The 23,414-nt window shown below is 49.0% G+C and overlaps 1 protein-coding gene across 5 annotated transcripts in view; it reads right to left on the reverse strand.

Annotated features, from left to right (window-relative positions):
* Positions 1–523: 523 nt before the first annotated feature.
* Positions 524–23,414, reverse strand: part of CCDC180 (coiled-coil domain containing 180) — a 58,877-nt gene continuing 35,986 nt past the window's right edge. The window contains exons 22-37 of one of the 5 annotated variants that reach the window (XM_030829773.2): positions 22,820–22,964; positions 22,512–22,628; positions 21,139–21,237; positions 19,021–19,140; positions 16,990–17,162; positions 16,681–16,736; positions 16,492–16,570; positions 15,420–15,497; positions 12,235–12,301; positions 11,321–11,462; positions 8,102–8,262; positions 7,390–7,527; positions 6,784–6,895; positions 4,156–4,261; positions 2,056–2,191; positions 524–856 (exon numbers count right to left, since the gene is read on the reverse strand). In XM_030829773.2, the coding sequence (XP_030685633.1) occupies positions 725–856; positions 2,056–2,191; positions 4,156–4,261; positions 6,784–6,895; positions 7,390–7,527; positions 8,102–8,262; positions 11,321–11,462; positions 12,235–12,301; positions 15,420–15,497; positions 16,492–16,570; positions 16,681–16,736; positions 16,990–17,162; positions 19,021–19,140; positions 21,139–21,237; positions 22,512–22,628; positions 22,820–22,964 (1,861 nt within the window). In that variant the 3' untranslated portion in view covers positions 524–724. Of the gene's footprint in view, positions 857–2,055; positions 2,192–4,155; positions 4,262–6,783; positions 6,896–7,389; positions 7,528–8,101; positions 8,263–11,320; positions 11,463–12,234; positions 12,302–15,419; positions 15,498–16,491; positions 16,571–16,680; positions 16,737–16,989; positions 17,163–19,020; positions 19,141–21,138; positions 21,238–22,511; positions 22,629–22,819; positions 22,965–23,414 lie in introns of those variants that run through there. The other 4 variants (XM_060300727.1, XR_009564278.1, XM_060300728.1 and 1 more) reach the window with 4 other exon arrangements.

The raw sequence follows: 23,414 nt of genomic DNA on the forward strand, positions 1-23,414 counted from the left end.
GACTGAGGCAACGCTAACATTCAAACTGTGTAGAAGCAGCAGAAGCTCAGGAAGTGGAGGAAGGAGCCAGAGCCGCCTGTGTCCATAGGGCACAGAGAGCTGCTGGCACAGTGAGGCCGTGTTGCAATCAAAGAAGAAGAGAAAGAGGACAAGGAAGACGGCAGGATGCAGGTTTCCAAAGACAGTGATCTGAGTCTCACAGGACTAAAGAGACCCTTAGTAAAGTTAAAGAGGCCTAGAAGATTTCTGCCAAAATCTTATAATTGGCCAGACAATTGCCAGACACCCAGCCAACACTGGATGGAGTCTTTATTGGGTCCGGGAATCAGCGCATAGCTGCCGTTAAAACTCACGTTTTGTTAAATGCGCAATATACTCTTTCCCATAAGTTTTAATTTTCCAAGATGAAGTGCCCAGCATGCCTTTTGGAAGTTATTTCCTCTGAAGTATCGATCTCTATTTTAAGTTAACCATTCCTGTTATCCGCCGTCCTAGCTGACCGTGTGGAATTCCCCCTTTCACCTCTGTGTTCCTCATTGGAAGTGATCTCCATGTGGGCAGGGACCACAACGTGTCCTGGTCACTGTGAAGGTACAGCGCTGGGCATAGAGCAGAGATGGATGGATGGATGGATGGAAGGATGGATGGATGGAAGGAAGAAGGGTGGGTGGATGGATGAAGAGTCCACACAAAATAAGCCTTTATTGGGAGTGGGTTGAGGGTGTCACAAGTACAGGTCCTGGATGGTGTGCACAGAGCGCTTCCAGCTGTCCTTCCAGCGCTGAGCCTCCTTCACCTGCAGTGTGCTGTCATCCTGGATCTTCTTCAACTCCTCTTCCAATGACGCTAAATATTTCTGGGAGCAAGCAGCGGGAGGAAGCCACGTGAGGAAGGGCTTCTGGGCTCTGTGCCCTAGACGAACACTGTGACCTGCTGCCAGTTAGCTTTGAACCCACTCCAGGCACCGGCAAGAGTTCCACAGGTCATTTCTCATTACTTTGCCCAATAACCCGTCAGGCAGGCCCGGTTATTTCCCCCATTTTACAGATTGGGAAACTGAGGCTCACAACCTTGCCTGGGGTTATTTAGCTAGAAAGAGGCTGAGCAGGGACTAGGACCCTGCTCTATCTGATTCTGCACTCTGCCCTCCTTCTTAATCACCATCCCACACTGTAGCCTCCTTGGAGCTCAGGGGTCCTGGCTTCCTCGAGAGGCTGAGCCCACTAGGCCTGAGCCCTCACTGAACTTGGCAGCAGAGTTGCCCCCTCTGCCTGGGTCTTAGCACGGTGGCCTGGGAACTGAGGGCTCTCCAAATACTGGGGTCAGCATATCTCAGGACGAGGTTTCTCTCTGGGGCACCAGGAACAAAGGTCCACACATCTTCAGAGCCGAGAGGTCCCGCAGGAGGCCTCTGGGTGCAGCCTCCTCTTCAGGCAGGCCCCATGGGGTCTAACAGGCACTGGGTTCAAATCCTCGCTCTGCCACTCTGCAGTGCCATAGAGGGGACACACTTCTTTAAGTCTCAGTGTCCTCAGCAGCAACATGGGGACAATTCTACCTTCTTCATGGGCTTGTTACAAGGATCCAATGAGAAGGCTCACGTCGAGAACAGAAACTGCAGCAGGTGCTCAGGAACTGTCCCTTATTCCACCCATTGTCACCCGCTGCTCCCATGGCCTCCATGCCTCTGACTACTTTGTCCCCTCACTCTGTCTCAACTGTTCCTCGGAAAGCCTTCCTTCACACACACACCCCCACCCAAGTCTGGGTGTGGTGTCTCTCGGCTGGGCTCCTACAGCACTGGGGCTCACACCATCAGACCCGAGCTATCATTGGGACTGGACACGACCTGTGGCTCACGCGCTGGTGCTTAAGAACATTGGCTGTTCCCAGTGCTGACACTGTGCCCTGGGGCACCCTGAGGTGTGTCATCTGCTCCATGGACCAAATGACAGGGCACCTGGTGATAGCAAGCTCCCTCCTTCCCAAGGCAGCCACACCGAGCTGCCCTGCGTTCCCTGGGGTGCACCCACCCCACCCTGTCTCTCCACTCACCAAATAGATAGCATCTCGAGCTTCCACAGATGCCAGGTGGCCCAGGGTCGTTTTGGTGGTGGTGATTGATGGTGTTTTCTGGAGGAGAATCTTGTGTTGGATGGTGACTTCAGTGGGTTTGATTCCTGGCCACTTCCTACAAACAAACATGCATGAAAAGTCCTACAGGCTTATCTTCATCATTCACAGTGCACCCTTCATCCCTGGTGAAAAAGGTTAGCATTTAAAAAAAAAAAATTATCATGCTTTAAACGTCTAATTAAAAGAAAAACCCTGATAATAAACAAATGGGACCTAATGAAACTTAAAAGCTTTTGCACAGCAAAGGAAACCATAAACAAGAGGAAAAGCCAACCCTCAGAATGGGAGAAGATATTTGCAAACGAAGCAACTGACAAAGGACTAATCTTCAAAATTTACAAGCAACTCATGCAGCTCAATATCAAAAAACAAACAATCCAATCCAAAAATGGACAGAAGACCTAAATAGACATTTCTACAAAGAAGATATACAGATTGTCAACAAACACATGAAAGGATGCTCAACATCACTAATCATTAGAGAAATGCAAATCAAAACTACAATGAGGTATCATCTCACACCGGTCAGAATGGCCATCATCAAAAAATCTAGAAACAATAAATGCTGGAGAGGGTGTGGAGAAAAGGGAATCCTCTTGCACTGTTGGTGGGAATGTAAATTGATACAGCCACTATGGAGAACAGTATGGAGGTTCCTTAAAAAACTAAAAATAGAACTACCATATGGCCCAGCAATCCCACTACTGGGCATATACCCTGAGAAAACCATAATTCAAAAAGAGTCATGTACCACAATGTTCATTGCAGCTCTATTTACAATAGCCAGGACATGGAAGCAACCTAAGTGTCCATGACAGATGAATGGATAAAGAAGATGCGGCACATATATATAATGGAATATTACTCAGCCATAAAAAGAAACGAAATTGAGTTATTTGTAGTGAGGTGGATGGACCTAGAGTCTGTCATACAGAGTGAAGTAAGTCAGAAAGAGAAAAACAAATACTGTATGTTAACACATATATATGGAATCTAAAAAAAAAAAAAAAAAAGGTTCTAAAGAACCTAGGGGCAAGACAGGAATAAAGACACAGACGTAGAGAATGGAAGTGAGAGAGTGGCGTGGACATATATACACTACCAAATGTAAAATAGATAGCTAGTGGGAAGCAGCCGCATAGTACAGGGAGATCAGCTCGGTGATTTGTGACCACCTAGAGGGGTGGGATAGGGAGGGTGGGAGGGAGACGCAAGAGGGAGGAGATATGGGGATATAGGTATATGTATAGCTGATTCACTTTGTTATACAGCAGAAACTAACACACCATTGTAAAGCAATTATACTCCAATAAACATGTTAAAAAAAGAAAAGGAAAAACCTTACTGAGCACTTAACATTAAGCTTCGTCAAGTTCTTTTTTGCATTTTCATACAGTTTAAATCCATGTGTATACACAGTTGGGTTCTGCATGGGGAAGGGGAATCCCACACCTCTAGATGTTTCCCTTTTCTGGGTCTCAGTTTCCTCATCAATTGGCCAGCGAGGTGGCAGTCATCAGTTCCTGGCCTGCTTTTCCTATTCTGCTATAAAACCAGTGCTGACAACTTAGCTGGGCAAATCGCTGCCTTACTTCTTCCAGAGTAACATTCTTGGGTCACAGGGGACAAGCATTTTGGTAGCTCTTGTCATACAGGATGGACAGCCGTAGTGGATCACAGTGTCACCAGCAATCTGAGAATGTGCCCCACACTGGGACAGGCCTCTATTTTTTGGGGGGGCCCCTTTGTGGGTCCTTATCACATGAACTAATACCTGCTGAGCTCTTAGTATGTGCCGGGGCACTCCAAGTACAATCTCATTGAACTTTCTCTTCATAATATCATGTAAGGTAGGCTGCCATGCCCATTTCACAGATGAGGAAACAGGCTTAGGACACAATGCCTTCCCAAGATTACCAGGTTTGTTTGACGTCAGAGCTCGTGGCCCTAACCATTCCACTGCACCACCCCCAGCAAATACAGCCATTTGTGGTATTACTCCCTGCTCTCGGCTCTCACCTGCTCCCTCGTTCAATCAGGGGCTTCTCACTCTCTTCCTCCAGGGAGAGCCCGTTGAGTTTCCTCCGTATTAGGATTGATGTTTTCTGTTTCGGGGGCTCCATCTCTGGCAGGCAAGAGACAGGTTACTGACAGCGGCCTCACCCACAGCCTGAGATCAAGGGGACCCCCGACCTTACATTTAGAGAAATGAGGGCTCGCTCCCCTCTTCCCCACTTGGAGTCTCAGGCAGGAGGCAGAGGCCCCTCCCAAACAGAAGCCAAATGCACCAGGTTCATAGGTGGGGGCCGAGGAGATGGCAAGGGGGTCAAAGCTGGAGGATGAGAGGTATGGTTTGGGCATGGTTCCCAGCTCCAAAGCCCTCAGAATGATGCTCTGACTTTCTTGCAGCTCCTGTGAGCCCCCGAATATGCTTTGTAGAGCCTTCTTTGGCTTATACTAGCTCAGATGGGTCCTGAACTAAGAATTTCTCCTGGAATGCATACATTCAATGTTGTCCCTCTCACGTCCGGCTCACTGACCTGCCCTTTGACGTGAAGAGAAAGGGGCTCCGTCCACGCGGTGAGCAGCCCTCTGCACCCTGGTCTGCATGGATGGCAGGGCCAGGCTGCTTGGCTCAGAGCAGGAGAGGCTCCTGTAGACCTGGTGCAGGGGGTCTCCCTGGCCTGGCGGTTCCCTCCAAGTTACCGAGGCTGCCTCCCTGCCGGCTCCTCTCGCCTGTTCTCCCTCAAGTGTGAACCCCAGGGTCTCTGCAGGCTCTGCTCTCCCAAACCAGGCTCACATTTGCCAAAGAGAGCCCCAACACTGGAAAGTGACCAACGCCTCGAAATTCATATACATTTTGACCTAGAAAGTCCACTTCTAGGAATCTGTTGCCCCGAAACAGAGAAATATGGATGCAGACGTTCCCTTCAGCACGATTACAGGAGCGAAAAGCTGGACGTGGCCCGATGTGCACCAGCAGGGAACTAATCAGTAACATACGATGCACAGCAACTGAAAGTGCTCAAGGAGGTGGTGACTGGCTTGCCCAGCGTCCGCCCAAGGGGAAATTAGCTTACAAAAGAGCACACACTTGTGATCCATCCTCCCATCCCCCCGCTGATATCCACACAGGCCTGTGCCCGAAGGGAAATAACGAGGAGGACAGCCAGTGTTAAGGACACTTATTTCTGGGTAGAATGACTATGTTCTTCTCTTTCTTTGTAACTCATATTGAATTTCTCATTTTACTGTAAGAAATATTCATTGTCTGTCTAATGAAAACTTAAAAATATAAAAATAATATATTTATTTACTTAATAGATTAGTGATAAATGGATAATATTTAATATCTGATTTGAATCTTTGTATAGTTATAAAAGTAATTGGTGCACATTATAAAAAATTTAAACATCACCTAACGGGGAAAAAGAAAAGATTTTAGAAATCTCTCACAGCCCCACTTACCAGAGATGGTCATCAACAGTCTGGTACCTGTCTCTCAGGCTCTGTTGCTCTCATTCTCTGTCTCTGTCTGTATCTCACACAGACTCATTTACATATATGCGGGGTGCCTGTTTATATCACATATGTGTTTTTTTAATAGTATCATAGGTAGGTATAATGGTCACCTTGCTTTTTCCTGTGACAGTGTTCCTTCAGGACTTTCTGGTTGGCACATAGAGACCTACCACACCCACTTGAACAGCTAGCTGCACAGTACTCCCTCCTACATCTGGACCATAATTTATTTACCCAATCCTCTATATGTAGGTATTAACATTGTTTCCAGTTCTTTGCAATTTCAAGCAGTGTTGTGAAGAATCTGCTTGAAAATATATCTTTGAAAAAGTATGCACGTATTTCTGTTGGATAAATTCCCAGGGTTAGAACGGCTAGGTCAAATGCACACACACTCAGGACTTTGAAGGCACCGACAACAGAGTGTTCTCCAAGAGAGTGGGGTGGACGTACACTTCTCTGAGAGGCTCTGTGGTGCTCAGGCTTCCTGACAGCCTCACCAGTGCTGGCTGTCACTGAACTTAAAAGCCTTGCCAGGTTATTGGCGAGAAATGATATCTTAATAATGTTTATATTCACATTTTTCATCCTTGGTGAAGTCAAGCATCTTTTAAATTTATTGGCCTTTTGAATTGCATGTTTGTTCTCTATCTCTTTTTACAAATTTGGCCTGTTAGAGTTCTTTACACCACAGGGATATTAGGCCATTCTCTGGCCTATTAGTTATTAGGAATATTTTTGCAGTTTCTGGTTCGTCTTTCCATATTTTGACATTTTTCCTTGTTTTTGCTTTGGCCACAGAGAAGTACCAGCCATTCCTTTATGGCTTCTGGCTCTCACAGTTAGGAAAGCTGTCCCTACCCCAAGATTATGAAAATATTTAGCATTAGGATTTCATTTTTTATATATAATCTTTGATTCATTTGGGATTTGCTTTCAAGGAGTTTAAAAACTCAAGAGAGTTTTAATTAAAACAAACAAAAATTCATCAGTCCCCTCCATAGAGAATGTATTTTCATTCTGGGGGAGTTGGGGGAAAGCGGACGGCCCCCCCACCCCACCCCAGGCCCATCACCCTGTGTCACACCCCCTGGGGCCAGGGCACAAGGCCGGTGGCGCACATACTTGCAACCTGGACATCGTCAATGGTGACCACCTCATCCAACTGCAGCAGGAACTTCTCAGTGAAGGTGGCCAAGCTGGCTATGAAAAACCGGCTGTACTTCCGGATGAACTCCTGGAGGAAACATGGGGAACACGGTGCTGCAGGGAGAGGAACTGGTCTCCTAAGACAGGCTGAGGGAGGATTTGGGGAGCAGCATGTGAGACAAGACCAGGGCCACGTGTCAACTGTGTCCAAGTTAACAGGCATCTGGTCTTCCCCAGGAGGCCTCTCCCTAGAGGGGACTTGGTTTGAAGATAGGCAATGATTCTGAAATGGCCAAGGGACAGACATAGACAATTTACTAAAGAGGAAATAAAACTTGACATGGATCTTGGAAAAGAAGTTCTCATTAGTAATTAATTAAGTTAGAAATTAAAAAATGCAAGTTACAACGGCCAATAAAGACCATCTCCACCTATGACACCCGCCTGCTTTCATACCCTGCTTTGGCGAGGGTGTCAGCAAAGGGCCGTGCTCAGTGCTGTTGCTGGGCTGTCAGTGGGGGTGACCTCCGGAGGGCAGTGTAGCCCTCAGCATCTAGACATGGAGTGGATGGCACTACTGACCTCCAGCTGTTCCCTGGTCACCGCAATCAAGGTGTCCAAATCTTCCTGCCTTTTCTCTTCCACTTGACACAGAGACTCCATTTCTTGGAGACGTGCGGGGTGTCCAAGATTTGGGTGGAGCTTCTGGGCATTTTCATCCTTCAGAAAATCCAGAAATCAGTAGGTTTTTTGACCTGGTCTTGAGGTCAGGACCAAAAAGTCACTGGCCTATGTCCTCTGCCAATTATGGCCACGGCCAGACTGATGTGTGCACTGACCTGGGTGTGTGAAGGGCTGAGGAGTGGCAGAGGAGCGGCTGAGGAGGGAAGACAGGGGCATGGCTGGAGCTGACTCCAAGGGTTAAGAAGTGGGAGAGCTGAGCATCTGCCCCAGAACAGTCAGGGTTTCAGTCCAATAAAATCAATAGCATCCACGTCCCATGGTTCGAAGGACCATGTGGACAATTACTGTTGATCTCAATGGCCACAGCCCCATAGAACCAGCTGACCTAAAGGTTACATCCAACGAGGAGCGTGCTGAAGGCCTTCTATGAAGGAGCTGTTGGCTCAGCTCTCGTCTCTCCAGTGCCTAGTGTCCCTCACCCCCATCCAACAATCCCAAGCCTGGCCCATGTCCTTCCCTGGGACTCAGTTCTGCCGACGCCCCACCTCCGTTTCTGAACTCCCAGGGCCTCTGGTCCTGGAGAGGAGGGGGCTGGTCCGGGGGGCCCCACCTTCCTTCTCTCCAGCTGTTCCTGATAATTCGAGAACTGTCCCCGGATCTCTTTGGTGGAGGTGCAATATTTTTTCCAGTGGTGCTCCTTGAAATTTTCCATCACCAGCCAACACACCTGGGGCAATAGCTCCTCAAATCTCCTCATCTGGGCCCGTAATTCTGTAGGAATTGGGGGTGGGGGACCAGGGGTGAGCACAGAGCAGAGGCAAGTTGCTGCAGCAATCTCTCCAACAAAGGCTCAAAGCGGCTTCCCAAAGACAAAGGCTTGGTCTACAATGTGGTAATAGTTATTCCATCAAAAGGGGTCCTGTGGTCAAACCAGCATTAAAAGTACTGGACTAAACAAGTTCAAAGGACTTCTTTTCTACTCTCTGCAGGACTTTCCAGTGCTTTTAAAATGCACTGCATCTTTCAGCAGTTCTGTCTCATCCATTCTCTCTTCAAATATTGCCTTGACCCTAAGTCTCCTCCTCTCCCTCTAGACGTCTAAATAGCTGCACGCCAGACCTACCCTTTCTTCCATCTCTCTCCGCCTCTCTCCCGTATTTCCATTTCTTTGTTTTTCTGTGCTGCATTTTGGTTATTTTCTTTGGTATTAAAGCCATTCATAAGTTTAAAATTTCAATGATTTATTTTTCCAATATAGAAGTTTGATTTGGTTCTCTTTCATATTTACTTGGCCATTTTAATAGTCTTTTGCTCCTCACTCATGTTTCCAATTTCCTCTTTTATTTAACTCTAAATAAATACATTATTTTATATTCTGTGTCTGATACATTCAATATCTGAAGTCTTTACTGGTCTCATTCTGCTGCCTCGTGCTCAAGGTGCCTTTTTCTGTGTGTGTGTGTGTGTGTTTTACGGTGAACTCTTTTTTCTTTTGCGGTACGCGGGCCTCTCACTGTTGTGGCCTCTCCCGTTGCGGAGCACAGGCTCCGGACGCACAGGCTCAGCGACCATGGCTCACGGGCCCAGCCACTCCGCAGCATGTGGGATCTTCCCGGACCAGGGCACGAACCCGCGTCCCCTGTATCGGCAGGCGGACTCTCAACCACTGCGCCACCAGGGAAGCCCTGCGGTGAACTCTTATTCTGGGCATTTTATTTGTGGGAATCCCTGGAGGCCTGAACGGAAGGTGGGCTTTTCTGGAGAGGATTTGTAGTATCTCTACTAAACAAGCATCTGGGCATGACTGACTCAAAATCATTTTAAGCTAAGGTATCAGCTACAGGTCTTATGGATGATCCACAAACACAAAGTTGAATTTAGGTTTATCTAAGTGTGACTTCAGGTTTAAACACCACATAAGAGCTGGCTTATAGTTACGGATTTTCATTGGAGTTTTTCTTCTTCTTTATCCAGTGCCACGGCTTATAACAAGACAGTTTCCTTCTAGTCACTGGGGGAGGAGGGGATATGGTTTCTGTCTCATTCTCCTTACTATGCAGAGGGAGCCCTGTGGAGACCCAGTTTTCTGTGGCTTGTGCCCTTTCAGACTGCCCACCTTGGGTCGTCTGGTGCTTGGTCTCTGTTCCCAGTGTCCTGGAGGCCATGAAAACAGAGGCTCAAGTGGACCTGGGAGTCAGCAAAGCCCTCGTGGCACTAGCCAGAGTCACTGCTCAATTTATCTCTGATTTCCTATTCTCACTTAATCTTGGAGCCCTGTATGTTTCTTACTTTATAGCTAGCTCATCCATGCATTTAAAAGTTTACCGCAAAAGTTTTATATCCAGGATTTTTACATGTTTTCAGTGGGAGAGTTGGTCAGGATACTGGACTCCCTGAAGGAAATGGAAGTCTTCATTTAATGTGAACTGTCAATCTGCCCGAGAGGGACATAATCTGCAGCATTTCTCAAACCCATTTGACCAGGGAACCTCTCTTTTGAGGAAGATCACATAGGATGGGATCCCACAGAGTTCACATGGGGAAACACTGAGCTAGAGAAACAAAATGCTGCCCGTAGTTTCCCTTCGTCATTCTACAGCTACAGTAATGAGAGCCACTGCTGATGATTTCCCCTGCATATGGCAGGGCTGTGAGGGGCTTAATCCTCAAAAAAGCCTTGCATGGTGGGCATTATCCTTGTCTCCATTTACAGGCAAGAGAAGGTGACTCGGTCAAGGTCATATGGCTGGGAGATGGCGGTGCTGGGTCTTGACCCCAGGTCTGGCCGTCCCCTAATCCTCTCCCTCTTCTACCTGTGCTGCCCCTCAACCAACACAGAAGGTCTGTGATGGGCCCTCAGGTTCCCTGCCTTACAAGCAGAAATAATCAGGACTTATGACTGCACAAAACACACATAGCTGTGGACATGGAGAAACAGGAACGGGGGCGGGACCTATGGGTGTGTTTTCACAGCTCCCTTTAGGTTGTTATAATAAACATAAATGGCAAGATGTATCCTGCCTGCCTCTTTTCATGTCCCTATTCTCTAGGAGGCTATGTCTATCCAGTTCATCATAGCCCAAACCCAGCACAGGCCAGGCATACAGTAGGCACTGTGGAAGGATTTTTCAAATGATTAAACACAGAGGCACCATATGACCCAGCAATTCTCCTCCTAGTTATAAACCCAAGAGAAATGAAATCACACATCCACACACAACATGCACGTGAACGTTTGCAGCAGCAGCAACCATAATTGCTAAAAGGTGGAAACAACCAAATGTCCATCACCGAATGAACAAATAATACTGCATGACTCCATTCATGTGAAAGCCCAGGTAGGAACATCTAGAGAGACAGAAAGTAGCGGTTGTTTACGGCTGGGGATGTGATGGAGGGACAGTGGGTTCTAAAATTCACAGTGGTGATGGTTGCACAACTCTATGACTATATTAAAAGCCACTGAATGGGTGTAAAGTGTACAATTCAATGTATTTTAATACATTAAAATTAAATAAAATTAAATGTATTAAATTCATTAAGTGAATGTTTCAATAAAGCTGTAAAAAATATCTATTGAATGAGTGAAACATTTTTAGTGATACAAATCACCATATTTCTCGAGAAAAGTGAATTTTTTTTGGCATTGTTGTTTCTCCCCAGTTAAATCTGATCAAGGTTTTTACCTAATTGTAAGATGTCAGCTTTTCACAGGGAGGCTCCTTTGCCTCCCCAGTGACCTCCAGGTCAGGAAGGTAGCATTCAGGCCGTGAGAGGCTCTGTGCCCCCAACCCCACTGGCCTGCAGCCCATCTGCTGGCCACACCCACCTATGAGGCAGGAGTTGTGGTACTCGTCAGCCTGGCTGTGGTACACCAGGATCTTCCTGCAGATGTTCTCTGCGCACTGGTCAAAGGTTCCGTACATGCAGTCGGGCCTGGTGATTGAGTGCTTGTCTTTGTGGTAAAACTCCTGCAGGAAAGGGTTGAAAGTGTGGGTGCCAGGCCCCTCCCCAGGGGGCTCTGGCTCAGCATCTTGGCATCCTCCACTGTGCTCTCCTCACCCCCTGGCCTTCTCTACTGCTGTCCTCTCCGCCAGGGTTGCTCCTCCTCCCTGTCTGTCCTTGTCACCACTGTCAGTATCCCAGGGCTGTGCGAGGCATGAGCGAGCCAATGGTATAATTCTAGGTATCTTTCAAGACTAAAATGGGTCTTCCACCCACCAGGCCGAGAGCTTTCTCTGAAGCGCCAAGCTGGGCCACTAATACGGATGACCCAGAGCTCTTCTCTGAAGACTCACAGCCCAGGGGGAGGCAGACAGGAAGCACACAGACACCCCTGTGTGGGGTGCACTGGACCGGAGCCCTGGGTCGCTTCTACTAGAGGCCCCCTGCTCCCACGGCCCCACCCATCCCTCTGTAGTGCCACCGTGTCTGTCATCCTCTGCTGGGTGCCGGCCTCTCAGGGACAGAGACGGGGCTTGTTCCTCTTGGCACACCCAGTATCTGACACACAGTAGCCAAGAAACGGTTGGTGGCTGAACAAATGGGTAAATGAATGGATGAGCTTGAATTTCTAGGATGAAAGACAGCACATGAGGTGACAGAAGCTGGGTACTGTAGTCATGAGGGCTGCAGTCCCCTTTGTTCAGTTTCACCCAAAGGCCATTATCAGCAGAAGGCAGGAGGCAGAGCCCACTGGGGACGTGTGACCAGCGGATGGCAAAGGGGCAGGTAGAGCCTCACCTCCACCATGGTCAGCAGGTGCTCGTTGCTCTCCCAGAGGAGGCTCAGGATGATGCCTTTAAAATCCCTGCAACACACAGGAGACAGATCCCTGAGAGGCCTTGTCTAATCACACTAAACGGTGTGGACAAAGCCAAAGGGACTGAACATTCTGAGTACTCAGCAGCCCAGCCAGAACTGGAGTTGGACAGCTCGGGATGCCCAAGCATGTCCCCACCTAATATTTCTGTTCATCTAGTTGAATGCCTCTTGCATGTGACAAGCTGAGCTTGGCAGCTTCCAAGTGTCTCTGTTCTCTTTTTTCTTCATCACTTCTTGTAATTACTCATTCCTGCCCCAGGGCCATTGCTCACACTGATTCCTCTCCAGGGAACACCAATTTTCCTCTTGGTCACGTTTGTTCCTGCTCTTCCATAGATCCTGGCTCAGCGGTGATTCCTGACTGCCTTGTTCCAATGCCCTCGTGGCCCTCAGCTTTACAGCACTCCCCACAGGGGGACTGGGGACTGATCTGTGTGACTGGACATTAGCCCCATCTCTCCCAGCACCTGGTAAAGTCCACCAGGACACACACTGTGTGTCTGTTTTTGTTCACCATGGAATCCCCTGTCCCATCACAGTGCCTGCACCTATCAGTGCCTCAGTCTTGGTTGAGGGAAGAAAGAATGATTTCTTATAAATATTAGTCGAACGAGCAAGACTGCCTGTAGGACCAAACATCCTCTTTCTGGTACCTCTGGCCTTTGGGTTGACTGTGCGCACACGAGGTCTTTACTGAACAAACCTGCACAGATCCAGTGAATATTCCTGTCGGTTAGGTCAACTGTCTAAACAGTTAAGACTGAAATAAGGGACAGATGTGTTAGAACTGCAGGTACCTGTAGGACAGCTATTTTTGCACAGTTTCTATAAAGTGATGCAGTGACTGCTTTACACACACATCAGTTTTGGCATTTTCTAAAATACATGTATATTACTCATGTGATCTTTCATTTAAAAATTCATTCATCATAATTAAAGAATATTAGAAATAAACTGAAAAGCAAGAAGAAAAAAATTAATGCTAACATTTTACTGTATTTCCTTCTGCTTATTTTTAAATTGGTCTGGAGCTAGGTTCATGGGCATTTTACATTCTGCACACTTAAAAGTGTTCCCCCTACATTATGATATCATTTTAAATGGCTGTGTGACACCATCGAGTATGTATGCACCGTGGTTTACAATCCCCCATTTTTGGACCTTTAGGGTTTTTTTCCCATTTTTAACTGGGATAAAAAGTATTGCATATGGTTTATCATGCAAGCGTTTTCTTCTTCATACATGGTTTCCTTGGTAGAGGGACCCACAGACCTGCACAAAAGGCATAAACTTATGGCCTTCACTATACCTTTCCTGACTGCTTTCTGGAAAAGTAATTTGCTGTCTGTTGACCTTGACAAAGACTCTCCCCTCGAGCAAACATTAGGCTCCTCTGCATGCTTTCACTATATTTTCCCAAATACTTTTCCACTGTGGGATTCATGACCCTGGCGTGATTTTACTAAGGATAATTTGGAACCTCATTGGCTTCTTGGGGAAACAAGATCTCCCCAAACTGGAGGGGAGACCCCCCCAAGACCTCTCTCCCCCACCACGCCTATGCTCCTTCTTCCTCCTTTTGCCACCTTCCACCTTCCCTTCAGTTCCCTGGCTTCCTTTGATATGACCCCTTCATAGCCCTACCTCGCCTGTCTCTCTGTCCACCCTGCCAGACCTCTCCTTTCCCACTCCAGCCCTCAACTCCCTACGGTCGCTTGACCTAAATTCAGGCGTCCTGTCCCCATCAGGGCTCTCAAGGGACAGAGGAACTCCTGAAAGCAACTGCCTGAGGCTAAAGAGGAAAAAGGGCTAATTTGAAAGAGGTTGGATGTTTCACCCGCTCATATGCACTCTAGAATTCGGAAACTCTTGTTAAGTTTACTTATTTTATGGCAATATAATTATTTGTGTGAATTCCACAAAAAGCTGTCCTCCTTGTAACAGGACGTAACTGGAAACATTGATGTATAACCAAGGCTTTGACTGAAATGTCATATGGACAACGATGCATAGGATCAGACGTGACCAAACAGTTTCAAGAAACTAAGGTTGACTTGATGGAGACAGTGCTTCAGAGCCCTCTTGGGAAAACCCACCTGGCATCTGGCTAATGAGGTTCCCAGCCTCACAGGTGAGTAAGGAAAACCTGAAGGTACTGTGGGGACCTCAAGAAGAGAGGCTTTCACCCAAATCTATAGGTACTGCAGGTGAAATCTGACTCGCCTTTTTGGCTTCAAGAGGCTTTTAAGAGTCTAATCTGAGATTCTTTTTGAAAAGTTCCAGCGACGCAAACGTAAAAAGTTTAGGTGGTCAGTCACCACGCCTGCTGCACTTATGTAAATAATCAGGCAAAGCTAATGAGACCAGACTTGTTTTGTAAACAAGAATCAAAAAGAAGGGCGACATAAATTTTATGTTTCAGTGGGAAACTATAGCACTCTCTCGTGATTAGTAGATTCTACCCCTATTCATTGGCTTTGAGGTTTTGTGACCTCCCTGGAAACTGGCACGGATCTCGCTGTCATGTACGTTTTGTCAGTTCTTACCAAATCTCAATTCTTCTAGTCTCCTCCAATATCTGCCTACAACTCCCCACTGAGAGCTGAAACCTGACTATCTAGGTCCCTGTTGGGACTCGAGGTTGTTCTGTAGCTGGCTTTTCCTCCAGGATCCAAAGAAGCCCTGCCAGCTGGAGTGGGGTGATGGGCAACTGGAATGCCAGGAGCTACTCCCGAGTGGGCCCCTCTGGGTGCTTCAGGCCCAACGTCTAGAAAGCCCCTTGACTGGTTGCCCTACTACCAAGTCTCAGTAGACGGTTCAGCTGGCCCTTAAGGAACAAAAGGTGACTGAATAGAAATGAACTTATTGTTCAAAGGAAAGAAGAATGGCTTCTTGGTGAACGTCTAAATTTGGTGGAACTATCTCTCAATAAATTTAGGTGAGTTAGGCTGAGACAAACCAATCTTGACTCTTACCCATCCCCATGCCGACCTCTCCTGCTCTGCCCCCTACTTCCCATTTCCCTTAGCTGAGTTAGATTTAGCTGCCCCCTGACAAAGATGACAGGTTAAAATGGAGTTAAAGGACATGGCATTGACACTTACTCCGCCGGAGGAGGTGGCTTGTCTCCGAGCACCTGGTACTTTCTATCTAGTCTGTTGGGCTTGGTGTACCGTGTGATGCTGTGGGGCAAAGGTGTGTCAGTGCTCTGGAGGCTGGAGATGAACACAGGCAGACCTGAGCCCGCGTGAGCCCCCCCCACCCCGGGCCTGCCTGTGCGGCCCCGCGCTTCGAGATGCTCCCTCCCGCTCGGCAGCTCTGGAGACAGCCTTATCGCGGGGCTGGAGCCCTGACCACTAAAACCCACACAAGGCTGCCGAGAGTGGTCAAGGGACAGAGGTGCTCGGGCCCAGAAATCTGTATCCTTTTCTGTGGTGAGGACCCAAAGAAAACTAGGTTGAGCCACATGTAGGGTTGCCAAATTTTCAAATAAAAATACGAGTTAAACTTGAATTTCTTAATACAACACTGTAAATCAACTATACAACAATAAATTTTTAAAAAGAGCTCAAATTTCATATAAGCAATGAGAAATTTTTAGTGAACATCCCAAGCGATATTTGGGACACACATATATAATATTAAAAATATTACGTGTTGTTCATCTGAAATTCAAATTTAACTGGGCATCCTGAATTTTTATCTGGTAGCCCTAGCAACATGTACTTCATTGGTAACCACTGAGAGACTGAATATACAAATGGACAACAGCTGGACCATATATAAGTAGAGAACTCTGGCCCATAAGCTGCAACAACCTGCCTAGGACACCAACCCCTTAGCTACAATAAATAACTCAGGAAGCCGGCTTGTGGAAGTCAGACTCGCAGGAGGACAGATCGCTATTTCTAGCGGCAATCCAGGAACCCAAACAATACCGTGGAAAACCACCCAACTCCCGGACAGGTTCTCAGGGTGGGAGGCCATGTGAGCCAAGCCACTGGGCAGGGGTGAGCACAGACCAGTCTAAAGCCGGTGTCAAAGCCGGCCCCTTGTGGGGTCCCTTGGAGTGTCAGGGCTGTGAGCACAGGAGGTGCACTCTGAGGACATGGTCTGGTAAAGGGTGGCGGGGTGGGGTCTGAGGCGGGGAGATCGCAGGCAGCCTAGCTTTTCTACCTCGCTGCCAAGGTGGCACTGGCAGTGGACAAGCCCTTCTTCACGGAGTTGTCTACCCGGCTCCGCAGTCGCTTCAAGCCTTTGGGTGACGAGCACCCAGGACAAGAACAGAGAATCCAAGGTGAGGTGGGGCCGGGTGGCACCACCAGCTGCCCCATCACCGGTGCCCTGAGACCTGTTTGCCTCTACCTGTTTGGGACCGCTCTTTGTCACACTGCTGGGTTGGACATTTGGAGTCAGGAAATCTGAAACCAAAGGAAAGGATGTGAGCTTTTCCCCAGTGACCACAAGCACGGCTCAGGCCAGGCACTGGGCACCATCCCAGTTAGCCCACGATGCCACGTGAGTCTGCCCAATCATGAGCCCCACTTCAGAAGAGGAAGCTGAGGCTTTGAGAGGAGAAGCCCCCGCATAAGGTCACAGCTGTCAAGGGTGGGCTCACATGGGGGCTGGCTCCCGAAGGCTCAGGGCCCCACTGTGCACACCCAGGCCACTCACTGCAGGATCCTCCTGACCACCTCCACAGCTGGGTCTTCAATCAGGGACTTCCCCATGCGGCTTGGCTGGGTGAAGGACTCGGGGGTGACAATGTCTACCTTGGCCTCTTCTTCATGGGCTTCTGAAGACACCAGGATGTCACTCTCTACCACCAGGTTGGTCAAGATGTTGTCCTGAAGGCCAAAGATCAGGGCCCAATTGTGTGGGTGGCAGGCAGGCAGGCAGGCTGGGTTCCCGTCCCAGCACCACCTTGCCCAGGTGCTGTGGCTGGAGGCCAGCTGCCTGACCTCTTTGAGCCTCCCTTTTCCCTTCCGTGAAGTAGCAGTGATCATATCTACCTTAGAGGACTATTCATTCATTCATTCATTCACACGTGCATGCTTCAAAAATGTTTCTTGAGTGCCTGCTTTCTGCAAGCCTCTACCTGGGTATGGGACACAGGATGAAGAGGCCACATGTGACCCTTACCCTCATGGAGCTTACAGTCTGGTCAGAGAGACAAGACATTTATTTGACCACAAATAAATGGTCAAAAATGGGGCCAGGGCTTCCCTGGTGGCGCAGTGGTTGAGAGTCCGCCTGCCGATGCAGGGGACACAGGTTTGTGCCCCAGTCCGGGAAGATCCCACATGCTGCGGAGCGGCCGGGCCCGTGAGCCATGGCCGTTGAGCCTGCGTGTCCGGAGCCTGTGCTCCGCAACGGGAGAGGCCACAACAGTGAGAGGCCCACATACCGCAAAAAAAAAAAAAAAAAAAAAAAATGGGGCCAGTGTTATGAAGGGGAAGTTCCAGCGTCTTCCCTGAGGCTGAGGGTCATGGACCTGTAAGGCCACCCGTACATGTGCCCAGGCGGTGTTTCTGACCAATGGACAAGTGAGTGAATGAGTACGTGGATGAGTGAGTGGCCACCTCCACCTCGAGTTGGACCTTAGAGAAAGGGTGGGAGTGGTGGCCCACCACGAGTGCTTAGGTGAACTCTTCCCTATTTTATCCTGCATCTTGGCTCAGTGCTAGACTGTAAGCACTGTAAGGGAAGGACTCCAGCTGGACTCCTAAGTTTCACCTTGTGGGGTGCAGTACTGATGGCGTGATGGAAGCTTAGCGCTAGTGGCACAGCGGGAAGAGCCTCCCCAAAGAAGGAAGGGCTGGTTCAGAGCATGGCAGTGTGAGGCAGGGCCTGAGGGTGGCCAGAGCAGAACTTGAGGGGTGTCCGCTTATGCTCCCATTGGCTCTGTCACAGCCCTTCTGGCAGCTGGTTGAGCGCCTCTGGTGTTTAAAGCTTGGTGAGAGAGGGTGGGGTGAGGGTGACAGGTTCTGCCCTCTTGGGGCACACCGTCTAGGGGAGACGGCTCCTAAAAGGGAGACCTCACTGCATGGTCTGTGGGCTCATGGGGAAGTGGGACATGCCACCAAAACCAGGGGGTGAGAGAAGGCCTGGGGGAAGAGGCCTCTTACGGGGCCAGAGAAATGAAGTGCCCGTGGAGGGCAGACCTTGGAGGAGGCTGCTGCGCAGGTCTAGGTAAAAGGTCTGGATTTTGTCCCAAGGGCAGGAGAGTGACACGGGAAGACTGGCCTTGTCCAACATGAGGTCTGGCTGCAGCTCTGGGAATGGATCATGGGGGAAGTGAGAGGATAAGGGCAGCCACGTGGGCAAGAGATGGGGGGTTGGACAAGGCCATGGGGGTGGGGTGGAGAGAAGCCGGTAGCTGCTCACGGCAGCGGGTGGGAAGGAAGAGGCTGAGAGGTGAGGCTGCCCTGAGAGCTGGTGGGCCCTGATGGCGGGAGGAGGTGCTGCCAGGAGGCGAGGGGTCTCCTAAGAGACCAGTGCAGGGAAGTGACCCATCTGGGATTGGAACCCAGATCTGACTCCACAGCCTGTGGCCTTTCCAAGGCATCCCAGCAGGCCTGACTTCCAGCAGTGGCCTGGGAGATCTTCTTGCCTTGGGCTGTGCTGAGCCCTGCGGGTTTCCTGGACGCCCGGACCCAACAGTTCAGCCGCTCTTCCCCATGGCCACCCCATCCCGTTCCTTACGGTAAGGACCACTTGAGTCACAGATACCATGTTCAGCTTGCAGTTGAGATACTGAATCCTCGAGCTCAGTTTTTCTTTCCAAGTTCGAACAAGGCCAAGGAGGTCTTCTGTGGTCACTATCTAGTGCGAACATGGAGGAAAAAAGCCACAGGAAGCAGGCTGCGGGCAGGCAGGCTGACTCCATGTGAACTGCAGGAACCGGCTGGCTGGCAAGGACACCTCTTGGCTCCATGGAGGCCCCTCACTTGCAGGGAGGGCCCTGTGGGAGTGGGGAGCCCTGGGCTGGCTCTCTCAGGTGGCTCCACTGCAGCAGTGGATCCTTCCCTGATGGGGCATCGGGAGTTCTACTCCTGGTTCTAGGGGTTTGCTCTGGGCAAATGATTTAAGCTTGTTCTACTTAGTCTCCCCGTCAGTGTGATGGGGACACAGTATGTTCCTTCGGATCTCTTCTAGTTCTAATGCTCTACGTGTAGAAGGAAATATTCGGCCCAAGATGGCGAGGGCGTGTAGGCGGGAAATGGCCACAGCCTTTCTGGAGGGTGATCTGGCTATCAGATCGAATACGTCAAATACATGACCCCTTAGAGCAACAATCCCACAGACCATACCTTGCAGGGGGCAGGGAAGCACCCGTGAGGATGTTCACCTTCCCCAAGCAGCACGCACAGCGCTCAGTGGTCCCCACTCATTGCTCCCTGAATGGCTCACTGACCTAATGGATGACCCAGGCCAGGTGGCGCCTTGGCCTCTTCCCACTCCCTTCATTTCCAATGCACCCTGAATCCCGCCCATTCCCCCGCCGCTCAACCCCGGGATTGGAACATGTCCCTGCTGGAGTCTCGAGTGGTGACACTATTCGGTCTTGGCACTCTGCCTCATTCCTACCTGCCTCCCTGCCTTTCTGCACCCAGCAGCCAGAAGGTCTTCTTTAACGTGGCACTGAGCACACGGCCCTGGGCACACCCTTCCCTGGTCCCCACTGCCTTCACCGAGCATCTGATGCATTGCTTCCGCCTCCTGATGACCACCCGGCAGGAGAGTCCAACCAGTGTCCTCCGCCAACACAGGACCACCCGCCCGCTCAAGCAAATGCTCCCCACCCCATGCCAGGGTCTGTGCAAGCCCCCTGCTACCCTGCCCACTGCCCTGACACATCAGATAGGAAGTGAGGAAATGTGGGAGAGCAAATGCTTCTGCTCTGAAGAGAGAGAGCTGTCCCTAAAGGGCCTGCTGAAGCAGTCACAGCAGATTAAGCTGGTTTTCCCCTGCTCCCCCCATGTATGTGTAGAAACATCTGCACGAGAACACAAGAGGTACACGGGACCTCCACTCTGTGCTTTGTGGATGTTCGAACTTTTTTCACCAAGCACATGTAACTATGCAAGAAAAAGCAGTAAAGATAGAAAAATAAATGTCCTCTCAGTGCTAATAACAATAAAACCTCAACTTAGTCACTGAAATGGAAGACAGAACCCCTGGCCAGGACATCTGGTTCTCGAGTGCCTGGCTGAACTGTGGAGAAAAGATTACTTGGAGTGACCAGGGTGCAGGTGGCACAAGGGACAGAGACATGCACTAGAGGCAGAAAAACAAGCAAGTCAACAATGTAAGCACGCAGAGACTCGCTACGCTGGTCAGGGCCTGGCAGGCACCTGGAACCTCGCTTCTCCCAGACTTTGCTCCAATTTGGACTTTTCACAGCTTATACACAGAAAATGGAAGTAACCAATTTATGTGCAATGGTCAAAACAAAAGGAAAATCGAACAAAAGGTGGTTGTTCAGAGGGCAGAGTCCTGCCTCTGTTATTCATCCAGGGCTGCGTTCCAATTACAGGGAGGGCGGCCTGGTGACATCAGAGGGGGAGGGAGGCCAGACTCAAGCCCCTGTGCTCACTGGCCTCAAGATGCCTGCCTGGGAGGTGCTAGGGGCCGGGGGCAATGGCTGGTTTCTCTTCTCGTCCTTAATTCCATTGAATAAAACAGGGGTTAAGTAGGAAGGCTCAGAGGCCCCGCTGGAGGTGGAGAAATCTTGACCACAGACGTAAGTTTATTTCCAGTCTACGATTCTGGCCTGATGCATCTTTACTATTCATAACTTAGTATCCACTGAGCACTTACTTTTTCATCTCCCCTTGAGCTTTGGCACATTTGCACCTTGCTTTGAAGCTGCTCCAGAGAAGAATTTAATCCATCTGTTTGCAAATTGGATTTTGCAACCTAGAAAAACCAGAGGTTCTGAGATTTGTTTCTAGAATACTTATTTTGATCAAGAAAATGTTCCGCAAATCATTATCTGAGAGGTGGATTAAGTACCGAAAAAATGAACTCAGGGGGAACAATGCACAGTCATATCAGAAACTCGATCAATGCAAATTTAAAGGACTTTTTTTTACTGTCAAATAGTAAGTTTTAAAAATAAAACTGGTGACCTGCAGTACTGGTTGAGGGCGTTAGGAGGGACACACTCATGCCCTATTGGTGAGGGGATGTCTGTACAAGCCACCTGGAAAGTACAAAGAGCCTTAAAACATTCATGCTCTAACCCAGTAATTCCAGCTCTGGGAGGCACCCTATGGACACCATCAGAGTTTCCAGTGCAAGCATGTCTAACACACCATTGTGTATATTATAAGTGAAACCCACCAGATGTTCCTCCAAAAAGGAATGGTTAAGTAAAAATGGCAACACATTAGGGAGAGAGAAACCATCAAGTGATGTTTTTGAAGAAACTTTTCAAGATTATACAGCTTAAAAAATTCTAGTAAATAGCACCCTTCCCTTGTCCCCACTGCCCTGACCCTCACTCCAGCACCAGGAGCCCAGCTCACACGGCCCTGCTGACCCGGCCCCCGCTCCAGCCTCATTGCTCCCCACTTTTTCCTGCTCGAGCTCTCTCTCCCCTTGGCTCTAGCTTCCCAGGATTTTTTTCACAATCTCTCCAGGACACTGCTCCCCACCCTCCTGCCTGGCTGGCTCTTCCTTCGCCATCAAGCCTTGGGAAACACCACTTTCCTAGTCCAGGTGAAATCCTCTCCTCTACATCCCCACGCACCTCACACAGCCCTCATGGCCTCTGTAGCCCAGATGGCCTGGCATGTCTAAGGCCTGAATTTCTGGTGTCAGTCAGACCTGGGTTCACATTTTGGCTCCACCATTTAAGAACTCTGTGTTCTTGCCCTAAGTCACTTAATGACTCTCTGCCTCAGTTTCCTTATCTCTAAAATGGGGATAAGAACGGTACTTGCCTCACACAGCTCTTGTGAGGACTCACACAGTTAATCAAAATAAGCCCACTGGCAGGCTGCATGGTGCATAACTCAGTGGATGTTAGAAACTATTACGATTTAATCTCTGACTTCCGGGCTGGAGTGCAAGTCCCATGGGGCAGAGACCACACCAGTATCCCCAGCACCTGGGACAGTGCCTGGCATGCAGGTGTGTGTGATAAACATCAAGTCCCATGGGGCAGAGGAAGAATGAATCTGTCCTACCTCGCACTTGATTTTCACTTGCAGATTTGTCAGCAACCGCTGGATTTTCTCTATGAAAATAAGGTCCACAGACAGGTTATGGAATTTACTTTCAAACTTGTTGATGATATCATTAGCCTTAAAGAAAGAGAAAGAGTAAAGGAGTGGGGCTTAATTTGGAACTTTTGGACTTTAGAAGCAGAGGGGGACAGGCTCAGCTAATGGTTGGAAAGGGGGCTTGACCAGCCTATCAGGCAGTGAGCAAGGCAACCACCTTGTAAGCGGGTATGACGGGAGCCTGGCTAGAGGTCATGGTGGGGCCTGCTCACCTGGTCCAGGTACTCGCTCTCCATCTTCTCCATCCTGATCATGATTAAATTTTCAACAAACTCTATCCGGGCAGCTTCCTTCTCCAGTCGATGACACAGTGAGTCAATTTCTTCAGAAGAAAAGTTGCCTCCCTCTGAGAACAATCTGAAAATAATTTGGGAGAAATAAATCCACTGATCAGACCTGAACCTTTCCACCCAGTCCAAATACTGTGGTTGACAAGGCTTTAGATTAAAAGTACAAGACCATGGAAAAACAAATGCAGGTAGCTCAAGGACAGAAGCAGGGAAACAACCCAAATGTCCATCAAGAGATGAATGGATAAACAAAATGTGGTACATCCACACCATGGAATATTACTGAGCCTTAAGAAGGAATGAAATTCTGACAGATGCTGTGACATGGATGAGCATTGAAGACAGCATGCTGAGTGAAAAAAACAGACACACAAAAGAACAAATCTGGTGTGATTTCACTTCTACGAGGTCCCTAGAGTAGTCAAATTCATAGAGACCGAAAATAGAATGGTGGTTCCCAGGGGCTGGGGGAGGGCGAAATGGACACTTAGTGTTTAAGTTAGTGTTTAGAGATTCA

Source organism: Globicephala melas, chromosome 6 (genome assembly GCF_963455315.2).
Source record: "Globicephala melas chromosome 6, mGloMel1.2, whole genome shotgun sequence".
Lineage (NCBI taxonomy): Eukaryota > Metazoa > Chordata > Mammalia > Artiodactyla > Delphinidae > Globicephala > Globicephala melas.